At 39.3% G+C, this 20,806-nt stretch overlaps 1 protein-coding gene across 1 annotated transcript in view; it reads left to right on the top strand.

The window, feature by feature from the left end:
* Nucleotides 1-20,806, top strand: part of PCLO (piccolo presynaptic cytomatrix protein) — a 375,075-nt gene that overhangs the window by 192,841 nt on the left and 161,428 nt on the right. The window contains exons 6-7 of the mRNA XM_057731959.1: nucleotides 9,145-14,224; nucleotides 14,609-16,623. Coding sequence (XP_057587942.1) covers nucleotides 9,145-14,224; nucleotides 14,609-16,623 — 7,095 coding nt within the window. The remainder of the gene's footprint in view (nucleotides 1-9,144; nucleotides 14,225-14,608; nucleotides 16,624-20,806) is intronic.

The raw sequence follows: 20,806 nt of genomic DNA, 5'->3' as shown, positions 1-20,806 counted from the left end.
GTCCCTAGGCCTGAAGTGGGTCTCTTGTAGACAGCATCTATATGGGTCTTGTTTTTGTATCCATTCAGCCAGTCTGTGTCTTTTGGTTGGGGCATTTAGTCCATTTACATTCAAGGTGATTATCGATATGTATGTTCCTCTTACCATTTTCTTAATTGTTTTGTTGTTGTTTTTGTAGGTCCTTTTCTCCTCTTATGTTTCCCGCTTAGAGAAGTTCCTTTAGCATTTGTTGTAGGGCTGGTTTGGTGGTGTTGAATTCTCTTAGCTGTTGCTTGTCTGTAAAGCTTTTGATTTCTCTGCCGGATCTGAATGAGATCCTTGCTGGGCAGAGTATTCTTGGTTGTAGGATCTTCCCTTTCATCACTTTAAATACATCGTGCCACTCCCTTCTGGCTTGCAGAGTTTCTGCTGAGAAATCAGCTGTTAACCTGATGGGAGTTCCCTTGTATGTTATTTGTTGTTTTTCCCTTGTTGCTTTTAATAACTTTTCTCTGTCTTTAATTTTTGTCAATTTGACTACTGTATGTCTTAGCATGTTTCTCCTTGGGTTTATCCTGCCTGGGACTCTCTGCACTTCCTGGACTTGGGTGGCCATTTCCTTTCCCATGTTAGGGAAGTTTTCAAGTATAATCTCTTCCAATATTTTCTCAGGTCCTTTCTCTCTCTCTTCTCCTTCTGGGACCCATATAATGCAAATGTTGGTGCATTTAACGTTGTCCCAGAGGTCTCTTAGGCTATCTTCCGTTCTTTTCATTCTTTTTTCTTTTATTCTTTTCTGCATCAGTGATTATCACCATTCTGTCTTCCAGGTCACTTATTCGCCCTTCTGCCCCAGTTAATCTGCTATTGTTTCCTTCTAGTGTATTTTTCATTTCAGTTATTGTGTTGCATATCTCTCTGTTCTTTAATTCTTCTAGGTCTTTGGTAAATTTTTCTTGCAACTTTTTGATCTTTGCATCCAGTCTTTTTTCAAAGTCCTGGGTCATCTTCACCATCATTATTCTGAATTCTTTTTCTGGAAGGGTGCCTATCTCCTCTTCATTTAGTTGTTTTTCTGGTGTTTTATCTTGTCCCCTCATCTGGTACAAAGTCTTTTGCCTTTTCATTTTCTCCGTCTTTCTGTGGCTGTGGTTTTCAGTTCCACAAGATGAAATACTGCTGTCTGCCCTCTTGTAGAGGAAGCTATCTAGGAGGCTCATGTGTGCTTCCTGACGGAAGGGACTCTATCAATACTTTTTATTTGACAACCTCAATTTGTGTATACCTACTTAATCCTAAATTAAATCTACTCACTGTTACTAATGTATTATTTGCAATATAGAACCTCTAAAAAATATAAAAGTCAGTGAAATAAGCTAAAATCACCATTTTTATTATATTTATTTAAATGTAGATACATTTGATCACAGTAAAATATGATTAATAATTGTATTTTAGAGAGAGCACTGATTGTGCAAAATGTTTGAAAATTTTGTTCTAAAATTTTTTGATAGAATTCTTGGAAATTCAGCTTCTAAGTTAAGTATATTTTGATATTTTGACATTTAGTTTTAGTGACTCTCCATAACAAAAAATATAATCCACAAGATATACCAGAAATGAAAGAAGTGTATCAAAGATAGTGTTGTACTTGCCAAATATTGTTACCTGTTTTCTGAGTTTGGAATTGAGATTTGTTTTGTTTGTTTTTTTTTAAGTTGCGGAAATTCTACAAATAATTGTTAACCTAACTTGATACCAAGCATGTTCTTGCCATCACAAAATGTGATGCTTTAAAATATGTTTTTTTAACAAATGGCTTTAAAAACCACTGGAGTTCATCTGCAAAGTTTATAAACAGATTAAAATATTCTGTTTGAAGTTTGTTTGAAAAGGCAGACATGACAACTTTTTAAAATGATGTGTCATTTTATGTAGCATAACCGCATGATGATTTCCAGCTGTCTATCTTCAAAGGATTATGTCCATATCCTAATTCTCTTGAAGAGACAGCTTGTGCTTATTTTTTTTTCTAGACACTTGCTAGGTAGCATATTGCTGATAACCAGAGTTTACCTTCTTCCTAAATATATAATAAGTAGTATATTGCTAATAACCACTTCTCATCAACAAAAGGTTCAACAACTTTGGGTTCTTCTACATCTGTTAAAAAAAAAAAGAATTAAATCTTTACAGTCAACTTTTTAATTTAATTTCCCTTTAGATAATCAGCAAACCTCTCTTGTTAAAATAAATTCATAGTTATTCTCTGTCTCAGTACAAAATATTAAAGATATTCTTCAAAATAGAAAGGTCTCATTAGTATACAACATGTACCACATCTGTAAAATCCTGAGGCACTCTGTTCAGTACTGGCTTGCTTATGACAAATGCAGTAAATGAATTTCACATGCACTGCTATCTTGCAATCTTTCCTTTTTTTAAGAAAAATAGTTCCAGTCAAAAGAGCCAGTCCCCAGGATTTAATATAGAGATTTCTTCCATTTTATATCTATCTATCTATCAATCTATCTATCTATCTATCTATCTATCTACCTATATCTTTTTAAACAAATCATTCAATGTTGAGCACCTAGTGGCTCACAGTAGTAATCCTTTAAGTATTTTATTATTGAAACAGAAATAGTGAATATTACAAACTAAGCATGTTAGAAATATCTGCACTTTGATTTTATTATTACCAAACCTTCTGTTACTTACTTTGTTTTAATGATTTTCCCCCAAACCTTGCACAGTTATTTCTTTCTTCTTTCCAACAATATTGCCTGACAAAGAAATGCAATTTAATTTGTCCCCATGTTGTTTTCATGGTGGAAAAATCAAGTTTCCCTGAATGATATGTGACTGTTTTGTCTTTTGCTATTAAATAAGACAGCTCCAAAGAAGATTTTAACTGTTTATTTCAATTCATTGAAAATTTGTAAAGACCTGGAATATTTATTTGCCAAAAATTCTAGAAGTTTGTGATAGTGTCTTGGGATTACTTGCTATAAATAGTCTAAGCACATTATGTGTTCAGTCAGGGTTTGCTATTAGCAATAACCTATGTGAGACAGATATCAAATAGCATTCCTGGTAATGTCAAACCTTTTTCGCCAGTTTTGTGTCAGATCTGATTTAACTTGATCATCACTGCTTTTACCTTGTCATGTTGCTGATGAAAATCTTATAACAATAGGAAGAGTGTCAGCTTTATTAATGTGTTTGTGTATGTCTTGCATTATTAGTATTATCTTTAACACATGATTTTTTGGCAAGAATATTTTGTTGACCACTTACCTATTATAGGAACATTGGTTTGGTTGGTTTGGTTAAAACTAGGTAATAAAAGTCACAGCTAAATGATAAGCTTCAATATAAAGGTGAGCAAATAAAGTGACTGCCTTGCTATGAATTTTTATAGTATAACTTCCAGTTTTCTCCCGGGATTCTTCATAGAACATCTGACCAACTGACATAAGAAGTAAAAGAATACTGATGTCAATCTATTTATTAAATTTTAGTAAAATGTAATTTCTGTTTGAGGTTAAAAATGCCAAAAAAAATTCCTAAATATTTACTTCCTAAAAATATTTACATTTTGCACACCTGCCCAGGATTCTGTACCCCATGACAGAGACTTCTGTCTAAATAGCTAGCTTGGCTTTCTTAGCCCTCTGGACTGTGGCTCCACTATAACTTTCAAGCAACCTAGTATTCCCCATAAATGAGAGGTAGAAAACCAGCCAGGTAAGCCTTTGTGTGGTTCCCAAAGGTGGCCTATGATTTCTTCTTTCTGGACCTGCTGTCACTTCTTCTCTGTGCACTGGCACTACGTCCTATCTGAAAAATCCCACCTGGACCTCTGGGCCACTCTTCTTCCTGGTGGCAGTCACTTCTTCTACTGCTGAACACCCTATGGTGATTAGTTTTAAATTACATTTTGTTTGAAACCAAATAATACTCAGTTTATCTCTTACTGTGTTCTGGGCACTGTGTTGGGTACTTTATCATTTTAACAACACAACTATTGATAAGGTAAATATTTTATGTGCTTTAAAGAGGAGGAAACTGAATGTATTGTGCCCAAGATCACATGACTGAGAAGCAGCAAATTAAAGATTATCATCCTGTTCTGCTTATAAAGGCTGTGCTCCTAAACACTGTGCATAGTACTTCTTCCCCATGGCATGTTTAGGATGCTGCCTTTTTATCATTTTAATTATTCTTCTCCCTTAGCAGCTCCCACTATAATCCCAAACACTTTGTGTAATTTTTTAGTTTGTTTATGTACTTTATTTTATTCATTTGTCATTTATGTCATTCATATTGTTATGGTATATTGTTTACATTTCTTTATTGCCACATCATTTGTCTCTCCACTCACTCCTGTCTTTCAGAATTGTTAGTCAAGTGGAATTAAAATTTATCCTGAAATATAATAAATACTTTGAAAAGTAGATTCTTCTTCACTTTTTTAGTGTAATATTTAAAAATTGTATGTTGCTACAGAGTTTTCTTTTTACCTATACACTTAAAACAGAATACTGCTTGTCTACATTTGATATGTTACATTGAAACCTTATAGGTCTCTTGATAAAAAAAAAAATTGAACATTCTTTAGCATAAAATTTTATTTCTGGATAAAATGACCCAGGGGTTAGTATTCAAGTTATAAATAGCCATGGTATATAAAGGCAGCATAATTGTATAGGATGGAAAATGATGAGGTTTTCTGCAGTGAAAAGGATTCCCATGTACCTGCGACTGTCCGATTTTTCTCTCCAGACCCAGTGAATTTATGAATTTAATCTTGTTTACAGTGTTGGGAACACTCAGACTAGTAATCCATTTTGACCCAAACATTGCATAAATGATTAAAGATTATTCATCTGTTGTTTTACTTTGGCCCATTAATGTAAATGACTTAGGGGACATTAAGCAAAAACTTAATATTTTTTAATATTAATAATATTTTAAGACTGTTCTTTGTACAGTCTTATATTTAACCAAGAATTCAGTTCATAATCCCAGTAATATTTTTTAAAAACCTTCCATGTACCTTCAGCATGGAAGCCTAAAAGTTTCAACATCTGTGAAAGGGCAGAACTAAGGTTGGCAGTACGGAAGTGTCTTGATACGACTGTCAGGATGTGACACCATAGGAAGGTTTCAGGTGGGTCTCAGTTCCTCACTGCCTCTCTCTGACTGGTTTTAAAGTCAATAAATGCAGTGGAATATTGGAAGGAAAAGAAATCTGTGCTTTCTGCTTTTGGTTAGTAAGGTAAAAAATATGAATCTTAGTTTCTGAAAATTTTGAATAGTTGTTTTGTATACACAGTGTAGAAAGTCTCAAGTGCCATAATTCTATACATGGAGAAAAGTGCAATACATACAAAAAATAAAAGTCAGTGTGATAGACTTTAATGCTAAATGTACTTAGACTAATACAGGGAAAATGTGTTCCTCGGGGAATGGAAAAATAACACTATTTTTTTTTAAAAGTATACTTAAATTATAGCTCTTCCCACTCACTGTCTCAATCTAAGATGACAAACAGAGTTCTCATGCGAAGGGATTATACCTGGAATTTTATTCTTCTGTAATAATTTTGGAGGTCATTCTAGATTCTATTTGTATTGCATGTAAAAAAATTAAATGGATAATTAATCCCAACTCCTATCTATTCAAATGAAGAAAATAATGCATAAATAAGAAAATTCGGTGATATTTAAACACAGGGATATGTGTGTTATATATGTAATCTATGCATTTACTTTAAAAAGAATCATTTGAATCTATTCATTTTATTAAATCTTAATATGTTACTAAATAGCTTAATATTCTTCTCAGAAATAAGCATACAACCGCACAGTTTTGAAGCAACTGAGAGAAAACTCCCACTCTTTTAGTCCTAGGGATTTTGAAATTTGAAAGCAAATAAGCCTCCCTCCCATGAATCCTTTGATCATATTCCTTTGGAGGTACAGTACTTCAGATATCCGTTTAAATAATTAGAGAAAAGCATACCCAACTTACACACTACGTTTTACATTCTTCTCAGTTCCAACTACTCTTTCGTATTTGATCACATTATTCCCTCGTTAAGAAATGTTATTCATAAAGCAAGTGTTTGTGGTGTTAACTTTATAATAGACCAGTTAACCTGCATGGGTACGAATTGCACTAGAACTTTCACCCAGATGCCTCACAAATGAGAGTGGATAGCCACAGAAAGAGTAAATGGATAGACAGATAAGCAGCTCAGTATGCTGATCTCTGTATATGAAAAACAGCTTTTTAAAAAAAATTTTAGCAGCAGCAGGTGAAAAGAGGAATGTGTAGGCATCTTAAAGAGGCAAAGGGGCTAGTTGGTGTGTGATCTGACAGTGAACAAGCTAACAGTAATGAAGCAGAAGGTCACTCACCTCTGTCAGGGAGTTTACACCTATGCTAGTTAGTATGAGAAAAATTGACATTATGAATCTTTTCAGTACATCATGGTACCGTAAGTGCATGACCAATTATTCCTTCTAAACAGTTCAGCCAAATGCCTTTTGGTCACCTAACTTGATTTCCTTATTAACCATTCCAAACACTTTATCTTAGACCCACCAACCTGAAAAGGAACATCTTTGCAGACTTTTGCCACCTCATAATATGCAGAGAAAGTCATTTGGGTGAAAAATCATCACAGCATCATCATAGGTAAATGGTGAACGAATCCCATGAGGAGTACGGAGGAAAGAGACCAGGAAGAAAGCGGCGGGAGGGAGAGTGTGTGGAACACAGCACTGAGAAAAGAAGGAAAGCATGCACATATCCAGAAGGGCACATGAGGGGAGTTTGGGGTAGGGATTTTTATTTGTGCGTCTGGGTCTTCTGTCTAGTGTATCTTAATTTCCTTTGTTACGTTATGTATGTCTGATCCTAATCTCATTTTTGTAAAGTGTCAGTAGAACCTTCAGAATTCATTGTATAAATTATAATATATTCTTTATTATACTCTATGAATTGTTATCTATAACCATAGTTGCATTTCCGTCTTATATGTATAATTTTATTACATTGTTATGTGTTATAAAATGTGCAGACTCAAAATAAAACACAATGACACCATCACAATTTGATTATGAAAGATCATTTTCTTGACCTTTTTTTCACAAGGAGCTTAGGTACTCCACCCCTATGGTTATGGTATTTACTGTGATTTAGTGAAATATGGGATGGTAGACAGAGGAAGACATAGAAAGCATACTGGACTGAAAAGATTGTGCTCTGGTATTGTGTAGGATATGAGGAAGTGGAAATGTCCCTCCACTATGACCATCCAGAAAGATTTTATGAGAACACTGCTTCACCTATGATTACCTCTTCAGTGTGTAGCTCTTAAGAGAAACAAACCAGTTAGTTGGGTGCCTGTCAGCCCAACTACTGTGGTCTCACAATGACAGATAGGTAATTCTTTTCTGGAAAGACATCTGAAATGGTCCAGGGAAGTTAATTCTTTGTAAATCAAAGAGTAGGCCTTGCTTTTTGCATGAAAGTTGTAAAGAATGTACCAGACTGTCTTTTTGAATTGCCATGTCATGAATTCAGCAAAAGCATTTTACCCTATAATGTGCCCAAGGTACATCCTCAACCATACATAATAAAGACAGATATTAAAATGGAAATAAATGTAAAATGAGTATCAACCCAACAACTTGTATATTTGAGAACGAGGGGAAAGGGGAAGAGGAAGAGTAAAAGAAGGAAAGAAGAAAGTAGGGAAGGAACAAAAGCAGGAAAGAAGGAAGAAAGAGGTGTTTGTGTGGTTTTTGTTTGTCGTGCAGCCTGCCATCTGTTCATTAGGGCTGCGGTAGGTAGGAGGAACCCATGCCCATACCTGCACTGAAAGTACCAGGATGGATAGTTCAAGATACAGACTTGCTGGAATCCAGGTGGCCTCATAGGCCAGGGTCAGACAGAGCCTGTCCTCCTGCAACTCTTCCTCTGACCTCTTCATTCCATAGGACTGTGGGGTTATTTTGACACTGTCTGTAAAACATGGAAACTAATTGGATCACTTGGGTTTCATTTAGCCCGTAGGTATTTTCCATTTGAATTTATGCAAAAAGTCGGTTTAATATTTCCATTTAAGTCCTCTCTGATTCTCGAAGCAAACTGCTGGCATGGCCTCATCCCAGCCCAAAGGAACCAGTTGTTTGAGACTGTGATTTGTCTGTAAAGTATCCCAGCTCCCTGGAAAGCCCGTGTTCACATTCACAAGTTAGTTATTGTGTTGGTTGAAGGGAGCTGACTTTGCAATAGTGCGAAGGTAAAATTCCAAGTATTTTAAAATCTGAAGACATTGATAAGTGATACTTATTAAATTTCTTTGAGGTGAGATGCTGAAAATAAACATGGTTTGATGACTCTAGGAAAACAGTAGATGGATATTTCTCTTCTAAAACCTTGAGTTAGACCAATTATGACATAGCTTCTTCAAAGTTTATGCTTTCTGAACATTCAAGTGATGTAGAATAATACTATTAGCAATCACACCAAGTAAAATATAGTATTTTACATCTTTCAAAGTGTCTTTAAAAGGCAATGTGTTGTTTGAATCTCTCAAAAAAAAAAAAAAAAAAAAGTCCTTTGCAGAAGGTGCAATGAATATATATTATGGCCATGTTACCCGCTTGTTTTTGTTAAGTAAATTTTTCAAAATCCCATGCAACTTGTAGCCAAGTACCATGCCCATCCTCTGATTCTCTGTTTGCCTGTCCTCATAATCCAAAAGTATTAATTATGTTAATGGAAACTTACTAAAATATTGCTTCAACCATTTGAACTCTTTCCCAAAGTAAATTTACTGAGAAAGATAATCATGTTTTTGAAGAAAAATGGTATTGAGATGTAAACGGATACAACATTAATGAAATAAAATCAATTGTGATTGAGATTTGACATTTAATTAAACTTCAATGAAAACTAACATTAATATGTATCAACCATTTTTATTTTCTTTGTGCTCAAAGATTTTTTAAAAAATACTGTTACATAGTTAAAAAAATTCCTATAATTATTCCTCAATTTGTAATAGTTATTTCAGAGTGATGGAAAGGTCATGTTATTAGTTTAACCATGTTAAGTTTTCCTGTATCTTTTCCTTCCTGCTAGGAAAAGGAAGATGACAAATCAGACACTTCAAGTTCTCAGCAGCCGAAAAGCCCACAAGGTCTGAGTGACACAGGATATTCTTCTGATGGAATATCAAGTTCACTTGGTGAAATTCCAAGTCTTATCCCCAGCGATGAAAAGGATTTGCTCAAAGGACTCAAAAAGGACTCCTTTTCACAAGAAAGCAGCCCATGCAGCCCCTCAGATTTGGCTAAGTTAGAAAGTACGGTCCTATCCATTTTGGAAGCTCAGGCAAGTACACTTGAAGAGAAGTCAGAAAAGAAAACACAGCCCCACGTGATGTCTCCTGAGCAGCCTAAGGACCAACTGAAAACTCAGAGTTTAGCCGAAACACTGGAATCTGCAGTTTCAGAGGAGCTCAAAGAGAGTCAAGAAGAAAAAGACACTTTTAAAAAAGAGAGCCAACAAGACATTCCTTCCAGAAAGGACCATGAAGAAAAGTCTGAAGTTGTTGATGAGCTGACGACAAGAAGACAGCCTTACGATTCCATTGAAGACAGTAGCGAAAGTGAAAACTCACCTGTGCCGCAAAGAAAACGGAGAACTAGTGTTGGTTCGTCAAGCAGTGATGAATATAAACAGGAAGACAGTCAAGGATCAGGTGAAGAGGAGGACTTCATTCGAAAGCAAATCATAGAAATGAGTGCTGATGAAGATGCTTCAGGTTCTGAAGATGATGAGTTCTTTAGGAACCAGATCAAAGAGATCAGCAGCAGTACTGAGAGCCAGAAAAAGGAAGAAACCAGAGGGAAGGGGAAAGGAACAGCAGGGAAACACAGGCGACTGACGCGGAAAAGTAGTGCCAGCTTTGAGGAGGATGCGGGGAGGCGCCATTCGTGGCATGATGAAGACGAGGAGACCTTTGACGAAAGTCCCGAACTTAAATACAGAGAAACTAAAAGTCAGGAGAGTGAAGAACTTGTAGTTGCCGGAGGAGGAGGGCTCCGTCGATTCAAAACGATTGAACTCAACAGCACGATAGCAGATAAGTATTCTGCAGAGTCATCACAGAAAAAAGCAGCTTTGTATTTTGATGAAGAGCCAGAACTAGAAATGGAAAGCCTGACAGACTCTCCGGAAGATCGGTCAAGGGGGGAAGGATCTTCGAGTCTTCATGCTTCCAGCTTCACTCCCGGCACGTCCCCTACATCAGTTTCGTCACTTGATGAGGACAGTGACAGTAGCCCGAGTCACAAAAAGGGAGAGAGCAAACAGCAACGCAAAGCTCGGCACAGATCGCATGGCCCTCTTTTACCTACGATTGAAGATTCTTCAGAGGAAGAAGAATTGAGAGAGGAAGAGGAATTATTGAAGGAGCAAGAAAAGCAGCGGGAATTAGAACAGCAGCAAAGAAAGAGTTCGACTAAGAAGTCAAAGAAAGACAAAGATGAACTTCGCGCTCAGAGAAGGAGGGAAAGACCAAAGACACCACCCAGTAATCTCTCTCCCATCGAAGATGCGTCTCCAACGGAAGAATTACGCCAGGCTGCAGAAATGGAGGAGCTCCATCGATCTTCTTGTTCTGAATATTCACCTAGCATAGAGTCAGACCCAGAAGGCTTTGAAATAAGCCCAGAAAAAATAATCGAAGTACAAAAAGTTTATAAATTGCCCACAGCTGTGTCTTTATACTCACCGACAGATGAGCAATCTGTTATGCAGAAAGAAGGTGGCCAAAAGGCATTAAAAAGCGCTGAGGAGATGTATGAAGAAATGATGCATAAAAGCCAGAAATATAAAGCTTTTCCAGCTGCAAATGAACGAGACGAAATGTTTGAAAAAGAGCCTTTGTATGGTGGGATGTTAATAGAGGATTATATTTATGAATCTTTAGTAGAGGACACATACAATGGTTCGGTTGATGACGGTCTGCTCACGAGGCAAGAAGAAGAAAATGGATTTTTACAGGAGAGAGGGAGAGAGCAAAAACTAAGACTTCCAGAGCAGATTTATGAAGATCCCATGCAGAAAATTACAGACCTCCAGAAAGAGTTTTATGAGTTAGAAAGCTTACATGCTGTTTTGCCTCAAGAGGACATTGTTTCAAGCTCTTTTATCATCCCAGAAAGCCATGAGATTGTGAATCTGGGTAGTATGGTAACTTCTACCAGTGAAGAAAAAAAATTACTAGATGCTGATGCTGCCTATGAAGAACTCATGAAAAGGCAACAGATGCAATTAACACCTGGATCCAGTCCAACCCAGCCCCCCATCAGGGATGATATGTCTGCTGTGGACTTTGACAGGGTGCCTGATGCATCTTTGACATCAAGTGTTCTCTCAGGGGCATCTCTTACAGATTCGACCAGCAGTGCAACACTCTCCATCCCAGATGTTAAAATAACCCAACATTTTTCAGCAGAAGAAATTGAGGATGAATATGTGACTGATTATACAAGAGAAATTCAAGAGATCATTGCTCATGAGTCACTGATTTTGACCTACTCTGAGCCTTCAGAAAGTGCTACATCTGTCCCACCCTCTGACACACCCTCTCTCACATCATCTGTTTCTTCAGTTTGTACCACAGATAGCTCCTCACCCGTTACTACCCTGGATGGCATAACCACAGTTTATACTGAGCCAGTGGACATTGTACCTAAATTTGAAGATTCTGAGGAAATTTCCTCATCAACGTATTTCCCAGGCAGCGTTATAGACTATCCAGAAGACATAAGTATATCTTTAGATAGGACTGCCATACCAGATGGCAGAACTAGTGCTGATCACATTGTGATTTCCTTATCTGATCTGGAACCTTCTGTCATAGAATCTGTAGGAACTAAACCCGAGGGGCTGATTGCTGACACTGTTTCTACAGACTTATCTATATCTGAAAAAGACCCAGTGAAGAAAGCCAAGAAGGAAACAGGGGATGGAATTATTCTGGAAGTTTTGGAAGCTTACAGAGATACAAGGAAGGAGTCTGAGGGTGAACTAACAAAAGTTAGCTTCTCTCAAACTGTGTTTGATCAGACAGCTTCTTCTGTAATAGCCCTTCCAGTGAAGGAGCAGGTTTCAACCACACGCGTTTTATCTGAAGAGGTTTTTGGTCGAGCAAAACCTTCATTTTCGCCACCATCTGGCACTCCTTCTGTTTCCTCTCTTCCAACTAAAATCCGACCATTCCTTCGAAGTTCTTCTTTGGACATATCAGCCCAACCTCCTCCCCCTCCTCCTCCTCCCCCACCTCCTCCTCCCCCTCCACCCCCTCCTCCTCCCCCACCTCTTCCTCCACCAAGCTCACCTAAACCAACTATTCATCCTAAAAAAAAGTTAACAGTTACAGCTCCAGTGACTGTGACAACTGCAGCTACACCTCTAGTAGATTATGTTACTACAGTAGAGACCACAGCTGCCTCAAGAAGTAATGGGTTACCTGTAACAAAAATATGTACCACCGCACCTCCTCCTGTTCCTCCTAAGCCATCTTCAATTCCATCTGGACTTGTATTTACACATAGACCTGATCCAAGCAAACCTCCAGTTGCCCCCAAGCCAGCAGTTCCTCAACCTCCAGTCACTACCCCCAAACCAACAGATACACACCCCAAACCAACAGGTCTACCTTTAACTTCAAGTATGACATTAAATTTAGTGACTTCAGCAGATTATAAATTGCCTTCCCCTACCTCCCCACTTTCCCCTCACTCTAACAAGTCCTCGCCAAGATTTTCCAAATCCCTCACAGAAACTTATGTGGTTATCACATTGCCGTCTGAACCTGGGACTCCAACAGATTCTTCAGCGAGTCAAGCAATTACCAGTTGGTCCTTGGGATCACCCCCCAAAGATCTGATTTCCATTGAGCCAATATTTTCTGTGGTTCCTCCTGTGACAGCTGGAGAAATCTCAAGTTCTTCACAGCAGAGCCTGTACATCTCAGGAGCTTTGGAGACATTTTCTGCTCTCCCTGTCATGACACTCTCTTCATTTCAAGCACCCCCAACTTCAGTCACGCAGTTTCTCCCAGCTGAAGTTTCCGAGGCTGAGGTTTCAACAGCGAGAAGTACCGTCCCTAGTGCTGGTCTCAGCAGTGTCGCTATATCCATTCCTCCAGAGCCTCTTGCTCTAGATCACCTCCATTTAGAGAAGCAACAACATAAAGAAGATGTCAAGTTGCAAATTGTTGGTGATGCCATTGATCTTCGTACAGTACCCAAAGCAGAAGTTACAGTAACTGAAAAATGCATGGATCTTTCTGCTTCTGCAATGGATGTGAAGAGGCAGACCACGACAAGTGAAAGGTATGGGAGACAAATTAGTGCTGTCCAGCCCTCTATTATAAATCTCAGTGCACCTTCATCAGGGGTGACTCCGACACCCCTGATCACCAAGACAGGTTCTGTTGTCACGTGCACAGCTACTACAAGTTACACCACGGGCACAGATAGCCTAGTGGGTCTAGAACATGCAACAGCAGCACCACTCCAGCTCACTACATCAAAGCATGCAGAGCCCCCATACAGGATACCAAGTGGCCAGGCCTTTCCTACAGTTAGGGAGGAAGCACCAATAAACTTATCTTTGAGTACTTCGGCACACCCAGTGACATCAGCTCTTACGAAACCTGTTACTGCACCTCCTGTTGGTGTCACAAATGGATGGACTGATAGCATCACATCCCAGGGCATCACCGATGGGGAAGTAGTGGATCTCAGTACCTCCAAGTCTCAGAGGACTGTTGCAACAATGGATGAAGCTACTTCAAACGTGGTGACCAGAATAATAGAAGATGATGAAAAACCTGTTGATCTGACTGCAGGAAGAAGAGCCGTGTGCTGTGACGTGGTTTATAAGTTACCTTTTGGAAGGAGCTGCACAGCACAGCAGCCTGCAACTACTCTTCCTGAGGATCGTTTTGGTTATAGGGATGACCACTACCAATATGATCGATCAGGGCCGTATGGTTATAGAGGGATTGGGGGGATGAAACCATCCATGTCTGACACTAATTTAGCAGAAGCTGGACATTTTTTCTATAAAAGTAAGAATGCTTTGGATTATTCTGGAGGAACTGATGCGGCAGTAGATCTAACTTCAGGGAGAATTTCCACAGGTCAGTATGATGTAGCAACAGACCTTGCCTTGAAATATCATTACGGTGTTCCTCCTCTCATTTCAGGATGACAACGTGGTCCCTTTTCCAATTTTGTTACTTTTGATCTTTCTTTGGATAGTGTGGCAACATATTTTGGAGTACACGTGCGCTTTTGTTTCTTCGTTTTTCGTTGTGGTTTTTTTTTTTTTTAATTTGTTCCACCCAGAGTCGCCTGCATGTGCCTGCATGTTCAACATTGCTTTTGTTCCGCACCTAAGTAGGTTAACCTGTGGATTTGCATGCAGTCCCGTCCGTTATGTTCTTCAAGACTGAGAGGGCTTTCCAACCCCAAAAGCATCATTCGTTCTGGGAACTGGACTATAACTCTACCCTGTATTTCAGGTGAGGTAATGGATTATTCAAGCAAGACTGCAGGTCCTTATCCAGAAACACGACAAGTCATTTCAGGAGTTGGCATTAGTACCCCGCAGTATTCCACAGCAAGAATGACTCCACCTCCAGGACCCCAGTATGGGGTGGGGAGTGTGTTGAGGTCCTCTAATGGTGTTGTCTATGCTTCAGTAGCAACTCCGATTCCTTCCACGTTTGCTATCACCACGCAGCCTGGCTCCATTTTCAGCAGCTCCCTGAGGGACTTGTCTGGTGTGCACACAGCTGACGCCGGGACTTCATTATCTGCCCTGCACCAGAGCCAGCCAATGCCGAGATCGTACTTCCTAACAACAGGTGCATCTGAAACAGACATCGCAGTGACTGGTATTGATATCAGTGCCAGTTTGCAAACAATCACTGTGGAAACTCTTACGGCTGAGACAATGGACTCGGTTCCCACTTTAACCACCGCGTCTGAAGTGTTTTCTGAAGCGGTGGGAGAGGAAAGTGCGCTTGTAATCGTCCCCGAAGAAGACAAGCAACAGCAGCAGCTGGACTTGGAGCGCGAGCTCTTGGAACTGGAGAAAATTAAGCAGCAGCGTTTTGCTGAGGAATTAGAGTGGGAACGGCAGGAAATTCAACGGTTCCGAGAACAGGAAAAGATCATGGTTCAAAAAAAGCTGGAGGAGCTGCAGTCAATGAAGCAGCACCTCCTCTATCAGCAAGAAGAGGAGCGGCAAGCCCAGTTCCTGATGAGGCAGGAGACGTTCGCGCAGCAACAGTTGCAGCTGGAGCAGATCCAGCAGCTGCAGCACCAACTTCACCAGCAGCTCGAGGAGCAGAAGATCCGCCAGATCTACCAGTATAACTATGACCCTTCTGGAACTGCTTCTCCGCAAACCACTACAGAGCAGGCCCTTCTGGAAGGCCAGTACGCTGCCCCAGAAGGCGGTCAGTTTTGGGCAACCGAAGATACAACCACCACGGCCTCAGCCGTGGTGGCGATTGAAATACCGCAAAGCCAAGGATGGTACACAGTGCAGTCTGACGGGGTTACTCAGTACATTGCCCCACCTGGCATCCTGAGTACTGTTTCAGAAATACCTCTGACAGACGTGGTTGTGAAAGAGGAGAAACAACCCAAAAAGAGAAGTTCTGGAGCTAAAGTCCGTGGCCAGTACGATGACATGGGGGAAAATCTGGCCGATGATCCCCGCTGCTTTAAAAAGATAGTGGACAGTGGGGTACAAACTGATGATGAAGATGCAGCAGATCGGAGTTACGTGAGTAGGCGAAGGAGAACTAAAAAGAGTGTCGATACAAGCGTCCAAACGGATGACGAAGATCAGGATGAATGGGACATGCCTGCCAGATCAAGGAGAAAAACTCGCGTAGGGAAGTACGGTGACAGCACGACAGAGGCGGACAAAGCCAAACCCCTTTCCAAAGTCTCCAGTATAGCAGTTCAAACGGTAGCGGAGATATCTGTGCAAACTGAACCCGTCGGAACCATAAGAACGCCTTCGATTCGGGCACGCGTGGATGCCAAGGTAGAAATAATTAAACACATTTCAGCACCTGAAAAGACTTACAAAGGGGGCAGTTTAGGATGTCAAACAGAAGCAGATTCAGACACACAAAGTCCTCAATATCTGAGTGCCACATCTCCACCCAAAGACAAGAAACGCCCGACACCTTTAGAGATCGGTTATTCATCTCACCTTCGGGCAGATTCCACATTACAGCTGGCTCCTTCCCCACCCAAATCTCCAAAAGTCCTTTATTCACCCATCTCACCACTTTCACCAGGCAAAGCCTTAGAATCTGCCTTGGTACCTTATGAGAAACCCCTCCCTGATGATATAAGTCCGCAGAAAGTACTGCATCCAGATATGGCTAAAGTTCCCCCAGCAAGTCCTAAGGCAGCCAAGACGATGCAGCGCTCCGTGTCTGACCCCAAGCCTCTGAGTCCAACAGCTGACGAAAGCTCCAGGGCTCCTTTTCAGTATACCGAGGGCTACACGGTAAGAGTGCTTCTCAGTTAGAAGACAGTGGATGAGTTGATGTTAACTGTGTGTTTGCAGACTTTAGGAGGCAGTAAAAGCTCCTGGCGCCTAATTCTAAATTTCAGGGAGGACTATTTCATTGGAAATTTGGGGGAAAACATTAAAAAGTATACATCCATGTAGAAAGACCAAAAAAAAACCATATTATGTGAGACAAAAATGAGAAAGGTTATTATTTTATGATGTAATGAGATTGAAATTTTGTTCTAATCCTGAAATCTCCCAAGTAGCAATTGTAGACTGATTTCGGTGAGTACAATTCATATTCATATTCAAGGGTGATGGAATAAGCATTGAACATAAATAGATAAGGCAAAGAATGACCGAACATTAAACCCATGGATACTGGAATTCTTTAGTGAGAGGATCCGTGGAGATCATTTAATCAGTCAATTCTTCCTTCCATCTTCTCTTTGTTGCTCCAAAGAGAGCATTTCTAGGACAGAAAGTGTAATATAATCTTCATAGTTCATCCACGCTCATTTTGTATCTGGCAACTTTCTTAATCTAACTTCAGGTAGGCCTAGTTGATACAGAGGAAAAATTAATTTTTGTGTTTTTTTTGAATGATAGAGTTTATTTGAAAATATGCTTCAAAGGGAAAAGAACATATATAGGTATGTTGGACACATTTGTGAGGATCTCTATAGCTGAGAATAAGAAATGTTAATAATCTGGTACAGAAGCAGGTGTATCCTACTTAAAGAAAACCTAATATATAACTCTTTAGAAGGTTATGGATAAAATGGTAGTTCTATTTAAAACTAGATTTATATTCAGATTAAGAGTTCCCCTAATGCACTGGTTTCTGAACGCCAGATCTTCAAACCCCGAAGTGTCTAAATAGGTTTTTCTGAGATATCGCTCTGTTGCCACCAATCCATATATGTTAAACATTGGCTGTGGGCTGAAAAATACATCACTATATGTAACTGAAAGTCAACTTTTAGGTATACAGGCATATTAATAGTCATATTGATGAATTAAAAATTCTTATCTAAGCTTTCTAGTTTTGTTAGGAACTAGAAACATTTTGTTATGTACTTTCTCAAACAGTGTATAACTGTCTTCATGTGGGGGACAGTTCATAACTGTTACATCAGGGAACCACTTGTGCATTGAGATGTCATTCAATTTACAGAGATTTGTTTTAATATATAACTTTCTAGAATTAAATATATTGCACGAAGTATTTTTAACTCAGTTATGCATAGGTATTTATTTTTACAACTGTGGCCTATGAACTCACCTGAAGAGTTACTTGGAAATCAAGGAAAATACATTTTTTAACAGTATTTTAAAGTTACATTCAAAGCTTCTGTCATTAGAAAGAATAGGCTTTTTCACTTGGTGTGTTGATCATTTACATAATATATGGCCTGATACCCTTAAAACAAATGAACTCAGGGATAGAAGAGATTCAAGGTGTCGATATTTTTTCCCCACAGTATTTACTCAGGATTTAAAAGTACGAAATGGAAGATACAATGGTTTGTATAAGTTGTATTATTGATTGCACAGTGATATTGATTAACTATCTAATGGTAAAAGAAGTTGAATAGAATTACCAAACAATACTCTGAGCCTGAAAAATCCTAAGTGTATCAAGCCTTGGAGCACAATCTAGCAGTTGCTTTTTCTAATTGGTCCCACTCAATGCATGCTTTAATATGGAATAATTGTATACAAGCTCAAAAATAGTGTTCTGTTGCACACACAAGGTAGACCATTTTTTATACCGGCAATGTTATTAACACTTTAGATACTCTGTTTCTAAGATGTGATTTTAAAATTTACTTCTTGACAAATTTCTAAATATTCTTTGAGTGTTTTAAACTAACACCAGTTTCTCAATTATAAGCATGAGTTACTAAATGTTAGTTGTACTGAAAAGAATAACCTAAGTGATATTCAGAGTGATGAGTTTAAGTTTAGCTCAGTAATTTCCATATTGTTAAGTTTCTCAAACCAATAAAACTGAAAAAAATGACACCATCCAGTCAGCATTGGGACAACATAGTAATGCTTGTAATTCAGCATAAAAAAGCAGTTTTCTACTATATGAGATTCTATAGTAATTTCTCCTCTTCCTGGAAGTGCCAGGAAATGTTCCAAAGAGAAGGTTCTGAAACAGGAAGGTGAGATCTCTGTTGGACCATGAAGAGAAAAACGGAGATCATTCTAAATAGAGGAAACGGATGTGCAAAGGTTCAGACTGATGAAGACATAAAGCAAAGAGGAGGAGGAGGAAGGGGTTTACTGTAAATGAAACTGGAACAATAAGGAAGGAATAGGTCCCAAGGGATCTGATTTGCTAAGTTCAAGTTTGGATTACTTCCCTTGGCTGTGGGGAGCCTAGACCAAGCCACCATCGTCTTCTGTTAACCCTGTGCCTAGCCCAGAGACCCCGCCGTTCTTGCCTTCCTTACAGCCTGTTTTCTAAACTGCACCTAGGGTGATTTTCTAAAATGTATGTCAGGCTATGTCACATACTCTCCAGTAGATTCTCAACAGATTCATCAGAATATATCAGAAATTTCTTACCGTGGACCCCTGTGACCTGGTCTCTGCCTGCCTCACAAGCTCATCGGTCACTCCCCACATTTACCCCCCTCTTCCTCTGCTCCAACCACCGACCTTGCCGTTCTTTCGATGTGCCAACCTCATCTCCACCCAGGACCGCTGTTGGGATCTCTCTCTCACCACATCTTTGCTTGGCTCAGGTTCCTGCTTAAATTTCACTTCCACAGAGAAGCTCTCCTTACCTCAATCTCTAAATAAGTCTATCACCATGAATCCCTGCACCCTCTAAATCTGTGTATATTACTTAATATGTAGTTAATCAAATATCATCTTCCTTCTCCAAGAGATCACAAGCTCTACAAGAGCAGGAGTTTCGCTTTTTTTGCCTCTACAGTCCCAAGAGCGTAGAACGGCACCTGGCACAAAGCAGGCCTTTGATATTTATTGAATAAATGTATTAAAGGAAGGATTATAAGCATAGAAGCAATGGGTTAAGGCATGTATTAAAAGACTCTGGCTGCTTACCTTTTCATTGCCACAACCTAGACCCATCCTAGCAAGTCCTGTTGATAATCTAAAATGATACCTCCTTTGCTTAAAGTGTCAGTTCCACTTTGTTTACTTTTATATATTGGCTTGGCCAAAAAGTTCCTTTGGGTTTTTTGCATACGATGTTATGGAAAAGATATTTGAAACATTGAGCACAAGTTAAATAGTATTTAGCTATTAGCCCAGCCACCTTACTGATGAAAAGCAAAGCCCAGAGTAGGCAAATCCGTTTATCATGGTTCTTTAATAAACCAAAAGCCTGGCCAGGGTTAGAATGTTAAACTTGGCACCTGACAGTTATTCTTTATTAGTCTTTTTTGAGCCTTATGGAACATTTTCTGATTCTTCTTGCTAATTCAGTGCCATGCTTGGTGTCTGTTTTTTACCGTGTCATTTCCTCTGCTTTCCCCAAAGTTCCAATTTAAATTCCTGTCAATTAGGTTTATTCCTTTTTTAACTTACTCTTGCTCGCATTCACTCATTATCTTGTTCATCCATTCATTGCTCTTCCAGACACTGTGGTGAACTCTCAACATACAGGATGAGGCAGAGTTCACACTTGATCTCCCACCACTGGGATCATTTTCTTCTTCTTGCCCAAGTATTGTATTTGTTTGCTAGAGCTCTCGAACAAAGTATCACAAACTAGGCAGCTTAAACCACGAAAATGTATTGTCACAGTTCTAGAGGCTAGAAGTCCAAAATTAAGATGTGAGCAGAGGTGGTTCTTTCGCAGGGCTATTGCAGGCCTCTCTCCTAGCTTCTGCTAGCCTCCGGCATCCCTTGGCTTGTAGGTGGCCGTCTCCCTGTGTCTCCTTACATTGTCTTCCCTCTCTGTGTGTCTGTCTCTCTGTCCAAATTTCCCCCCTTTATGAGGACAACAGTCCTGTTGTTCAGGTCAACACTAAAGATCTATTTTAACTTGATTACCTGTAAAGATCCTGTGTCTGAGTAGTTTCACATTTTGAGGTACTAAGGATCAGGACTCCAACAACCTTTTTTTTTTTTTTTTTTAACCCATAACACACGTCGAAGCACTATATTGCCCTTTTTGTTTGTTCATAGGCAA

The sequence above is a fragment of the Hippopotamus amphibius genome, chromosome 4 (genome assembly GCF_030028045.1).
Source record: "Hippopotamus amphibius kiboko isolate mHipAmp2 chromosome 4, mHipAmp2.hap2, whole genome shotgun sequence".
NCBI lineage: Eukaryota > Metazoa > Chordata > Mammalia > Artiodactyla > Hippopotamidae > Hippopotamus > Hippopotamus amphibius.
Note: the sequence above shows the minus strand (reverse complement) of the source record. Positions and strands in the feature narration are given on the sequence as shown.